The 12901-nt window shown below is 38.2% G+C and overlaps 1 protein-coding gene across 1 annotated transcript in view; it reads left to right on the top strand.

Annotated features, from left to right (window-relative positions):
* EFCAB7 (EF-hand calcium binding domain 7) overlaps nucleotides 1–12901 on the top strand; it is a 71412-nt gene that overhangs the window by 47896 nt on the left and 10615 nt on the right. Inside the window, exon 11 of the mRNA XM_014587485.2 lies at nucleotides 7615–7763. Coding sequence (XP_014442971.1) covers nucleotides 7615–7763 — 149 coding nt within the window. The remainder of the gene's footprint in view (nucleotides 1–7614; nucleotides 7764–12901) is intronic.

The following is a 12901-nucleotide window of genomic DNA, read 5'->3' on the forward strand; positions in this document are numbered from 1 at the left end:
TACCACATTCTCATCAGCATTTGGTATTCTCGGTTCTTTGGGTTTTAGTCACTCTAACAGATGTATAGGGTCTATCATTATTATTTTTGTTTTGTTTTGCTTTTTAAAGTTTTGGCCATAGGGCGTGTGCGCTCACCGGAGAGAAGCAGAGAGACAGTGAGAGGGAAAGTGAGAAATCACTCCTCTGGAGCATGGCCATGCTACAATCCCTTATCTTCCATTCTCCTCTTGGGATTGTGGGCACACATGCACATGTGCCAGGCGTGATTTTCAAACCATTGGGTCTGGAACTTGAATAGCAGTCAACCATGTAGGACTCTGTGGTGGCTTTACAAGCTTTTTGCCTCATGTGATCCTAGACTGAACCAAAACTGCATTTAGATATATCTTATAGTTAACAAAAATTGCTCAATGCCATGTTATTAATTCCTTTGAAAAATTATTCTCCTAGAAACCTTCTGTTACCTTAGAGGCAAATACATTTAGATTTTTATAATTTTAGGTCAACTTTATCAGATATATTTGAAGTAATTGATTTAGATGGAAATGGTCTTCTTAGTCTTGAAGAGTATAATTTTTTTGAATTGAGAACAAGTGGTGAGAAATGTGATGAAGATGCTTGGGCCGTCTGCAGAGGTAAGCACTTTTCTTTTTCTTAATGTATGAGAAATATTTATTTATTTATTCATTTATTTATCTCAGCCTTTAATCTCTGGGAAGTAAGAGGTGAAACTTTTCCTCTATGTATTATTACAGCATTTAAGACAGTTTAAGGGAGGTAGCATTGTTTTCATATCATAAAAAGTTAAAAGAAAACTTATTTTACTTAAACTGATATTTGTATAATACTAAAACTATAGGAACTTATAAATGATTTAATTATACTTTCGTAATTTTAGCCTATACACTTTGGGGCTTAGAAGATAAACTTTGTCCTAGCTCTTGATACCACTGGGCTTGAAGTGGTTAAGAGCCACGAACTGTGACCAGAAGAGGGCAGCAAAGATCTAATGAGTGCTTTTTACTAAAAAATTAAGAGGTTTCCAGGAAGTTGCTTATACTTGTTAAGAAATTTTAAACTTTTTTGTATTTGAATTGAATTAAGAAAGTCCATCCATGGAGGCATTAAGGCCCAAAATGCCAAGGTAGATGAGGAAAATCACAAGAATGAAGCAAAGTCAGATGTCTCTTAGAAGGAGTCTGGGAAGAGAATAGGGCCTCATATTGAAGCCCAGGACTACAGGTTCAATGGGGAAAGCCAAAAAGCAATAGCCATGGTTGGCAGGTGGTGTGATGGTTAAGGCACTGGAGTCCCACATGTCCGATTGTAGTTCGAGTCTCAGACCTGGCAGCTTACTTTCTCACTTTCCCTCTTTCTCTCTCATTCTGTCCCTCTCTGGTCAAATAAAAGTAAAAATAAATAAATAAAGATAAATGAAATACTTTTTTTGGGGGAAAAAGCAATAGATGACATAACAAGAAGTCTGGGATATCAGAATGTAGTCAGGAGATATGAATTCACGTATGCTGTCTCTTGGATCTTCAAATGGTCTAAGTTTGCACAGTTAGTGAGCCTTGATACATCAGTTCATCCAAATAGCAAATAGGATAGAAATGTAATATTATTATGAAGGATTTTTTAGTATGTCTCTTTTTAATGAAAATTTAAATAATATAGTCAATTACAAGAGATGTACATAGATATGTTGCAGAAGGTGCATGTGTTTGCCCGAGAGCGAGAAAGAACTCCCCTCCCCTTTCAGAGAGATTTTTGCTATAGGAAATGTACACTTGATGGAGAGACAGAGTCAGGAAGCAAGAAATCATCCCCTACAATCCTTTCTCCATTCTCCTCTTGGGATTTTGGGCACGCATGCACATGCACCCGGCATGAGTTTTAAGCTTAGGTCTGGGACTCTAACTGCAATCAACTACATGGGAGTCCAGCAAAGTAACCGTTATGCCATCTGCTGGTCCTGAGAAAGAAGCCCTCATTGAGGTGTGTCCACACCTCCATTTCTGCATCCCATTAGGATTTGGGGACTCACATACATATACCTGGCATGTCTTTCTTTTCTTTTCTTTCTCTCTTTCTTTTATTTTTTTTTTATGTAGAGAGATTTTTGCTATAGGACATGTGTACTTACAGGAGAGACAGAGAGACAGAAAGTGAGAAATCGCTGCCCAGGGGAGATGGACACTTTACAATCCCTTTTCCTTCATTCTCCTCTTGGGATTTTGGGCATGCACATACATATGCCTGGTGTGAATTTTAAGCCACTGGGTTTGGGACTCAAACCACAGTCCACGACATAGGGGTCCAGCGACGTAACCATTATGCCATCTGCTGGTCCCCATCTGGCATGTTTTTCAAACCTTCTCGTCCAGGATGCAAACTGTGGTAGTCTATGTGGGATCCAGCTACACACAGAGCTTAACCTCTGTGCTATGGGGCTAGCTCCCAAAATATATATTGAGTCATAATATTAAACTTTGACTAATAATATTGATAATATATATTATATATAATATATAGATTATTACCCATAAGAACATGTAATCATCTTATAACTTTAGTGATATAATACTTTGATTCTCTATTTGTTGACTAGAGCACATTCTATAAGTGTGAATCATAATTAGGATTTTTATGTAGTTAACTTGTTGATAAATAAAATTCTATTTTAATAATTTAATTAAATTAGCAGTGTTGATAGCTAGCATTTTTTTTTTTTTTTGGTAGAGGTTTTTGCTACAGGGTGTGTGCACTCACCAGAAAGACAGAGAGAGACAGAGATATAGAAAGCGAGAAATCACCCCCACCAGGGGAGATGGCCACACCGCAATCCCTTCTCCTCCATTCTCCTCTTGGGATCTTGGGCACACATGCACACGCACCTGGCGTGAGTTTAAGCCGCCAGGTCCAGGACTCGAACTGTGGTCGACTACATGGGAGCCCAGCGACATAGCCATTATGCTAACTGCTGGTCCCAATAGCTAGCATTTTTTGAAAGCTTACCATATGCCAGGTGCTTATCTAAGTATTTCTATATATCAACTCTGTGAGGTAATACCATTATTATTCTCATTTTACAATAAGGCAATAGAATCAAAGAGGTTAAGTAACTTGACCAATGTTACATACAAATTTTCAGTTTTCAAACTCAGGAAATCAGGCTCCAGAATATTAAAAACTATCAAAAAGTGTCCAAGAATGATTGACTTAAAAGATGATTTTGGGGGAGGACCAGCTCTTAGTGCAGTGGTAATGCAATGCTCTACAGTGCTGGACTCACCACATGGGAAGGTCCTGGGCTCACCTGCAGAGGTTTGCCCATGTCAGCTGTGCATGCACGTGCCTGCTGTTCAGGTTGGCTGAGGCTTCAGGTCAGCCACGGTGTGAAAACCCTGTTGGGGTTACCTGTCTCTTTCTCTCTCTCTTTCCCAGTCTCTCACTCTCTGTTGTGGAAGAAATAAACAAACAGAAACAAAAAAACAATTTGGGAAGCCAGCAGGTAGCATGGTGGTTAGGGTGTTGGACACCCACATGGCCAACCATGGTTTGTGTTCTGAACCTGATTACTTGCTTTCTCACTTTCCCTCTCTCTCTCTCATGAGTACATGTGCCCTATAGCAAATTTTAAAAAAATGATAATAGTGAATAAAATCAAATAAATAATTCTTTAAAATATTTAGGGGTAATATTTCCCTCACCATTATTATTGGTTCATCAGGAAGGTCATGACATATTTTTCTGTGCAAAAATGCATTATGACTTTTTCAACTACTCAATAATAATTCTGCAAAGAAATGGGAGCATTTTTTGGCTCAGCCCTGTAGCTCAATGGTTAAGGGAACTGGATCTCACGTGGCTGACCGCAGTTCGAATCCTTACCCTAGCAGCTTGGAAAACATGCCAGGAACATGTGCTTGTGTGCCAAAATCCCGAAAGGATGGAGAAATGGAGACGGCATTACAGTATGACCGTGCTCCATTGGGGTGTGTTCTGTCCCTCTCTGTCTCTCTTTCTCTGTTTCTACATCTCTGTCTGGCAAGTGTATATGCCTTCTGGCAATTAAAAGAAATGGGAGCGTTTTAGTTTGTGAAATGCTTGTTTTTTTTTTTATATGTAATATTTAACTCATCCTTCCTCTCAAATAGTAAGAAAATACATTATTTGTCTGTAAGACTCTTTTATAGTTCTTTTAATTTAATTTTTTAAATTAATTAATTTATTAATTTTTACATTTTTCCACAATAACTTTACATATCAAAAAAAAAGTTCTGCTCATACTCCATAGTTCTTGACAGTTAATAACTTTCAAAATCTCAAAATACTGAATTTTAAAGATAATGTTCAAAATATTTCTTATAATTTTGTATAATTTTTTTGTGACTCTATAACAGCAGAAACAGTATGGCTTTAAATATTTTTGAGAAAATATTTACATGTTAGCTACTCAAATTGTTGAAAAGCAAATGCCCAGCACACTAGTCACACATAAACCTTCTCAATTCAGCCCTGCCTACCAAGTATTCTGTGATCAGTCTCTTTTTCTTCCTTCAAAGTCTTTTCAAGATAATCCTCTGTCTTTATTTTTAATTTGTTTGTTAATAGACTTTATTTAGGGGGACAGAAAAACGTAGTAGAAAATATAGAGACCTCCCATATATCCTTTACCACCCAAAGTTTGCTGTATTATTAACATCTTGCATTAGTACGGTACAATTGTTTAAATTGCTAAGCCAATATTGATACATTATTATTAATTAAATTTCATAGTTTATATTAGGGTTCATTCTTGTGTTGTACAGTTCTATGGGTTTTGACAAATAGAAACGTTATGTATCTACCATTGTCACGTTATATCCTGTAGTTACACTACCCTAAAAATCTCCTGTGCTCCATCTATTCATCTATCTACTTATCCTGCCAAACCCCTGGCAACCACTGACCTTTCCTCAGCAGTTTTGTCTCTTTCAGAGTATCTATAGCTTGATAACCCATTTTTCTTTATTGCTGAATAATGTTCCGTTGTATGAATGGACCACCGTTTATCTATTCACCTATTGAAGGACATTTTGGTGACTTCTAGTTTGGAGCAATTATATATATAGCTGCTGCAAACACTAACGTGCAGGGTTTTGTGCAGATGGAAGTTTTCAACTCATTTCAATTCAACAATTGCTGAATTGAATGAGACTTTTTAGCCTTGAAAGAGTTGCCAGACTACAAAGTGTCAGTACCATTTTGCATTTCATCACATTCTCATCAGCATTTGGTATTCTCGGTTCTTTGGGTTTTAGTCACTCTAACAGATGTATAGGGTCTATCATTATTATTTTTGTTTTGTTTTGCTTTTTAAAGTTTTGGCCATAGGGCGTGTGCGCTCACCGGAGAGAAGCAGAGAGACAGTGAGAGGGAAAGTGAGAAATCACTCCTCTGGAGCATGGCCATGCTACAATCCCTTATCTTCCATTCTCCTCTTGGGATTGTGGGCACACATGCACATGTGCCAGGCGTGATTTTCAAACCATTGGGTCTGGAACTTGAATAGCAGTCAACCATGTAGGACTCTGGTGTTGTAACCACTACACCACCTGCTGGCCCCTCTCATTATTGTTTTAATTTGCAATTCCCTAATAACATATGCCATTAATCTCTTTTCATATGTTTATTTACCATCTGTGTATCATCTTTGGTGAGGTATCTGCTTAGATCATTTGCCCACTTTTTAATTGGGATGTTTGTTTTTTGTTGAGTTTTAAAAATTCTTTGTATATTTCTAATACAGTTATTTTAACACATGTGTATTTTGTTTATTCTACCAATCTATGGCTTGTCTTTTCATTTTCTTAACAATATCTTTCAAAGATTACAATTTTTAATTTTTTTTTTTTTTTAGAAATTTGCTAGAGGGCATATGCACTCACTAGAGAGACAGAGAGAAAGAAAATAAGAAAAGTGCCCCCTGTGAGGGATGACCTCATCACAATCCTTTTCTGCTCCATTTCTCCTTTCAAGATTTTGGGCTTGTACACACACATATGCTCAGCATGTTTTTTAAGTTACTGGGTCTGGGACTCAAACCACCCAGCTGGTCATGTGGGATCCAGGTGCCTTAACCACCATGCCACCAGCTAGTCTAAGTTTTTAATTTTAATGAAGTCCCACTTATCTTTTATTTTTTCCTAATAGATCATGATTTTGGTTTGTGTACTATTTTTTTTTTTTTTTTGGAGAGATTTTTGCTATAGGGCACGTGCGCTCGCCAGACAGACAGAGAGAGACAGAGAGACAGAAAGCGAGAAATCACCCCCCCAGGGGGGATGGTCACGCTGCAATCCCTTCTCCTCCATTCTCCTTTCGGGATCTTGGTCACGCATGCACACGCGCCCGGCGTGAGTTTTAAGCCACCTGGTCCGGGATGCAAACCGCGGTCGACTACGTGGGAGTCCAGCGACATAGCCATTACGCTAACTGCTGGTTCCCTGGTTTGTGTACTTTTGATGTATCCACAACTTCATCACTAAACTGAAAGCTGCCTAGATTTTTTTCTCTATATTTTCTTTAAAAAGTTTTATACTTTTATATTTTCATTTGAGTCTGTGACTCCTTTTGAATTAATTTTTGTGAAGGGTATAAGGTTTGTGACTAGGTTTACTTTTTTGTATGTAGCTATCCAATTGTTTGAGCACCATTTACTAACAAGATTATCCTGGGACCAGCAGGTGGCATAATGGCTATGTTGCTGGACTCCTGTGTAGTTGACTATGGTTTGAGTCCCAGACCTGGTGGCTTAAACTCATGCTGGGCACAGGTGCATGTGTGCCCAAGATCCCAAGAGGAGAATGGAGGAGAAGGGATTGCGGTGTGGCCATCCCCCCTGGGGGGTGATTTCTTGCTTTCTGTCTCTCTCTGTCTTTCTGGCAAGCTCACGCGCCTTATAACAAAAACCTCTAAAAAAAAAAAAAAAGATTATCCTTTTCCCATTAAATTGCATTTTTTCCTTTTTTCCTTTGTCAAATATTAGTTGAGGGCTAGTTCGCTGTAGTGGTTAAGGCAGATGAATGCCCCATGACAGACTGCATGGTTTGAGTCCTGGACCTAGTTGGTTGTAAAAACATACCCCAAATCCCAAAAGGAAGGAAAGAGAGAGGAGAAGGGATGCAGCATGGAAAGTGCTTCCTTACTCCCCCTCTCTTACTCTCTCTGTCTCTTTCTGGTGAGTACATACACACTGTGGCAAAATTTTCTTTAAAAATCAATTTAGTGTATTGTGTGGGTCTGTTTCTGGGCTCTCAATTCTGTTCTATTGACCTATTTGTCTATTCTCCTCCATTCTCCTCTTGGGATTTTGGGCACATATGCACATGCACCTGGTGTGATTTTCAAACCACCAGATCCAGGATTCGAACTGTGAAGTTTACCATGTGGGAGTCTAGCACCTTAACAATCATGCCATCTGCTGGCCCTTCTTATGCTATTTTTGAATTGCTTACAGGTTTATAAGGCCTCCTTTAAAATGAGTATTTGTGAATAATAACATATAATATACATTTTATTAAATGTACAGACTTTAAAATTATATGAGAAAGAATTTTTTTTAACAGAGAATTTTGATACAAAGAAAAATGAACTAACAAGACAAGGATTTATGGATCTGAATCTAATGGAAGCCAATGATCGAGAAGGAGATCCTCGTGACCTTTGGGTAACTCTGCATTCAATGGGATACAATAAAGCTCTGGAGTTGACAGAGGTAAAGCATTCTTTAAGTTTTGCAGTGGAATTAGCACATATTATATTTTACTCAATGAACATTTTTCCAACATGTGACTTTTGTGTTGAGCACTCAAATCCTTGAACTTCTGTATAGTGTATGCACGAATCCTGGGTGCAATAGCATATAGCATATACTGCTAATATATGCAAATTCCTACTCTTACATGAAATTTAGTTACTGCCAATATATATAAATCAATCAGAGATGAAAAAGTTCAAGCATATGACATGGAGGAAAAGTATATAATTAAAAAAAGCATACTTTATAATTAGAGATGGCTGTTTATTTATTGATTGATTTTTAAATAATTATTTTTAAATTTCATTTATTCATGCATTTATTTTAATTTGACCAGAGAGAGAGAGAGAGAGAGAAAGTGAGAAAGCAAGCCACCAGGTTCAGGACTTGAACCGTGGTCAGCCATGTGGGAATGTCTAGCGCCTTAACCACCACACCACTTGCTTGCTGGTCCTGGAGTTGGTGTTTATGTTATTAAAGTTAATTTATATTGGGAAAATGGTCTAACAGAATAAAGGTTTCCTTAAAATAAAGGAAATGTGTCCTTATGAGAACTTAGAATGCTGATCTTGTTGTAAAGGTACTTCCTAAAGGGTTGATATTTGTAAAACACTTGGCACAATGGCTGGCTCATACAAAGTATTGTGTATATATCAGCTGTCATCATTATTATTAACATGAAAGGTGTAGAAGCTGAGGAAGACTTGAAATAAACCAAGAGATAATAAAAAACAAAGCCCTTTTTTTTTTTTTTTCAGTTTTTGCTATATAGCCTATATGCTTGCCTGAGAGAGACCGAGAGAGAGAGAAAGTCAAGTGTCACCCCACCACCACCCTGGTGGGAGGCTACACCACAGTCCCTTCTCCTCTAGTTTCCTCTTGAGGTTTTGAGTGTGCATGCACATATGCCAAGCGTGATTTTCAGGCTACCAGGTCTGGGACTCAAACACCAGGCCATGTGTGGTACAGTGCCTTAATCTCCATGCCACCTGCTGGCACAGGCCTTACTTCCCAAATTCTATATTTATGTGTCAGGTTTAAAATGTAGAATTTAAAAGTTTTAGTTTCACACCATATGTTAGATAATGACATGTTTGTTTATACTCTCAAAATTAAAAGTAGTATCTGTCCTTTTCCATACATGAGTTGACTTAAGAGGGTAACATTAGCATTCACAAATTTGAAGTATTATCTGCATTGAGACTTTGGTTTAATTCCTATTTTTAAATCATTCAGTATCTCTCATAAACCTGTTTTCTCAGAGTTCTCTATGCATTTTTTGTCATATTTTAGAATTTGGAGGTGATAAATAGTTGTAACTTCATTTTAATTTTCAGAGGTTGTGTCGTGTGCCAGAGAGAGAGAGAGAAGGAGGGAGAGAAAGCATCTCCTAATGGGATGTGATTATGCTGCAATCCCTTCTCCTCCATTTCTTCATCCTGTTGAGATTGGGACATGCACCTGGAATGTTTTTCAAGCCATCTTCTGGGGATGTGACTCAAACCATATGGCTGGTCACATGGGGTCTGGCTCCCTTAACCACTAGACTGGCCTAGTAACTTTTTATATCCTACTTTAACCTTAACATTCATTTTGTTTAATTGCCAAAGGGTACATGCACTTGCCAGAGAGAGACAAAGAAACAGAGAAAGAAGCTATCCCCCACACCCCCAATGCATCATGGTCATGTCACAATCCCTTCTCCATTTCTCCATTCTGTGAGGATTTGGGGCATGCCGACACTGAACCATGGTTGACCATGTAGGGTGGGCTTTCCACACAGCACTTAACTGCTGTGCTATGGGGCTGGCCTTGAATTACACATTTTAACCAGAGTATAAATTTAGTATTTAATTCTGAATAATACCAATTCTGCTACATGTTTTCACTTAATCGAGAAATTAATTAAAAGCAGTTTAAGACTCTTTATAGCGTTTACTGATGTGATTTACTTCTAAAACCACAGACAAGAAGCATTTCTGAAATAACATTTTATTTATTGAATAAGTAATATATTTACATCATTTAAAATTTGAAAGGTAAAAAAAAAAAATAGAGAGAGTGGAAAGAGACAAAGGATGATGAGACCACAGTCAATAATTGAAATGAAAAAGACAAAGTTGAATTCATTGGTTACTGTAAAGGAGAGCTATACTGATCAGGCATAGTTTCTCCTTTCAGGGCAGAATGCTCATTTTATTTACTAAGACCTGAGAGTGGTATGGGTTTCAGATACGATCTGGCTTTTAGTGGCATCAGTGATTTGACAACATTTGGAGAAACATGGTTACTCACTCAGGTGAGAATGGTGAGTGGTTGTCACTTAACAGTGTATTTATTGATGTTTTTTTTTTTTTTTTAAGTTTTTGTTTGTTCGTTTCGTTTTTGTGCATGTGCTTGCTGGTGAGACAGAGAGAGAGGCAGCGAGAGGGAAAGTGAGAAATCACCCTCCTGAGAGAGGATGGCCATTGCACAATCCCTTCTCCTCAGTTCTCCTGTGGGAGTTTTGGGTGCACACACACATATACCTGGCATGATTTTCAAGCTGCCAGGTCCAAAACTTGAATCACAGTTGGCCATGTGGGAGTCCAGTACCTTAACCACCATGCCACCTGCTGGCCCCTGCATTTATTGATATAAATCCATCACTGGTCTCCTGACTTCCAAATGTGAGAAACTGATACTGGTTGCTTTGTAGAAGTATGTTCATTGAAATGGAGTTGTTTCTGATCAAACAGATTTAAAACCAGTTCTGATGGTTGTTTCTGATCAACTGAATAGGTTTAAAACTTGCTCTTATGGGTAATATCGCCATGAAACAGAATAACCATATTTTCCAAAGTTTGTGAGAAAGTTTTTATTCTGTTTCCCCTTTGGATTTTCATCCAGCTAACACTGTAGAAGAAACCATCAAAGATTGACTCAGACATTGTTGTTGATTCTCTTGGAAGTTTTATTTGTGGAGATCTGATTTCAATTTGTACGTTGATCATGGTTTCATCCTGGTTTTCTCTTTGAATCATATAAAATTATCTGTTTAGACAGTGACTATACAGAAGCTTTTTTTTTGTTTTTTTTTAGAAATTTTTGCTACAGGGCACATGTGCTCGTTGGAAAGACAGAGAGAGATAGAGAGGCAGAAAGCAAGAAATCTCCCCCTCTTGTGGGGATGGCCATGCCTCAATCCCTTCTTTAGTCTCCTCTCTGGATTTTGGGTACACACACACATGTGCCTGGCATGAGTCTTAAGCCACTGGGTCCTCGCTGGTTCCTCCTGTTCTGGTGCTTGAACTACAGTTAACAATGTGGGAGTCCAGTGCCTTAACCACTATGGCACATGCTGGCCCCCATACAAAAGCATTTTAAACCTCTGGGCAGCAGTTTAAAAAACCCTGAGACAAACATGGCTAGTCAGAAGTATTAGAAGAAGTGACCGGAAGGCATTCTAAAATCATTAGAGTTTCCAGCTGTGGCCAGGCAAACAAGTCTCAAGACTCCCTGAGTCTTCCTTCTTTAACCTCTTGTAATTACCTCTTATAATTAGTTGTAGATTGTTTTACTTATATCATTAATCAGGTACTGCCTGAAGTCCTAGCATTGGGGCAGACTCCTCTCAGGTTGGTCAAAAGAAAATCTAAGACTTTTAAATTATATAATTAATTAAACTGCTTGGGTTAATAAACATAAAGTGGTTTATTGTGACCCTGGGGCATAAGCTATCTTAATTACTATTTCAGCCAACATGAGGAATCATTTTCTTGGACGACCGCTTGGAGTGGTATAATTCCATTATCTTCAAGAGTCTTTTTCCAGAAGGGGTTTATACTTTTGGAGTACATGTGAAAATATACAACTCATTGAGGCTGTTGGGGAATAATACCTGTAGAATGGCTCAGTAGCTGTAGAGAATAACTAAAATTGATTCTGGGCTGGCATTAAATACTATGATTTCTACATAGGAGCTCCACAAGAGATGTAATTAATCACTCTTAGTGAAACTATAGGTATCTTGTCTCTAGGTGTTGTGACAAATAATGTTGTATGTCTGGTAGTTTGAGCACATTTTCCTTAAATTCTCAACATGGGCAAGTCATTCTTCATAATAAGAAGAACATAATAGGCCAAGTCAGAAGTATACAACCTTGGGAACCAGCAGTTAGCATAATGGCTATGTCGCTGGACTCCCACGTAGTTGACCGCGGTTCGCGTCCCGAACCTGGTGGCTTAAAACTCACGCCGGGCACGTGTGCATGCATGCCCAAGATCCCGAGAGGAGAATGGAGGAGAAGGGATTGCGGCGTGACCATCCCCCCGGGGGGTGATTTCTCACTTTCTGTCTCTCTCTGTCTGTCTGGCAAGTGCACGCACTCTATAGCGAAAAACCTCTCCCCCCCCCAAAAAAAAAAACCAAGTATACAACCTTAAATCACTAGAGGAAAGCTACAAATTCAAGAATCTGCAAAGAATGTAACTTATGGTAAAGTTTTATTCAAATGATCTTGGGAAGAAGTGTGTTACTTCATCTACTTGTTTAAAGGTTCTTGTGGTTAGTGCTTAATTCTGTGGACTATGCTTTAAGTTCTTTAAAGGCTCTCCCTTCCCAATTCTATTAATACCTTTTGCATTCTTCCTGTGGTTTGAGAATGGTAAAGACAAAAATATTTTTAAGTAAGAAGTAGAGCCTTATGTAATGCAAATTCATTAATAATTATTCCAATTAAATGTGCCCCTATTACATGATCAATAATTTGGAATGTCCTAGGTAGTCATGGTAATGTGGCCTTTCAACAGGGAAATGTTTTGACCCATCCTAAAAATGAATGTGTTATTTTAATCGAACGTATTCGTAAACTGTAGAGGAAGAGACAACTGTATGAAGTCAGTTTGGAAATGCTCTAGAGGTCTTTTAGAACATAGTCTCATGTTCCACTTTTACAGTTCTTCCAGGTTAATTTAGTTACGGATAAAGCATGGACTGACCACATCCTTCATTATTCTAGACAAGTTTCCTCCAGTGGTTAATGTTGTATTATAGACAGTTTATTTCTATTGGAAGGAGTTGTTTCATAGAGGATTTTATTTAGTGTCAGGTGGTC

Source organism: Tupaia chinensis, unplaced genomic scaffold (genome assembly GCF_000334495.1).
Source record: "Tupaia chinensis unplaced genomic scaffold, TupChi_1.0 Scaffold000215_1, whole genome shotgun sequence".
Lineage (NCBI taxonomy): Eukaryota > Metazoa > Chordata > Mammalia > Scandentia > Tupaiidae > Tupaia > Tupaia belangeri.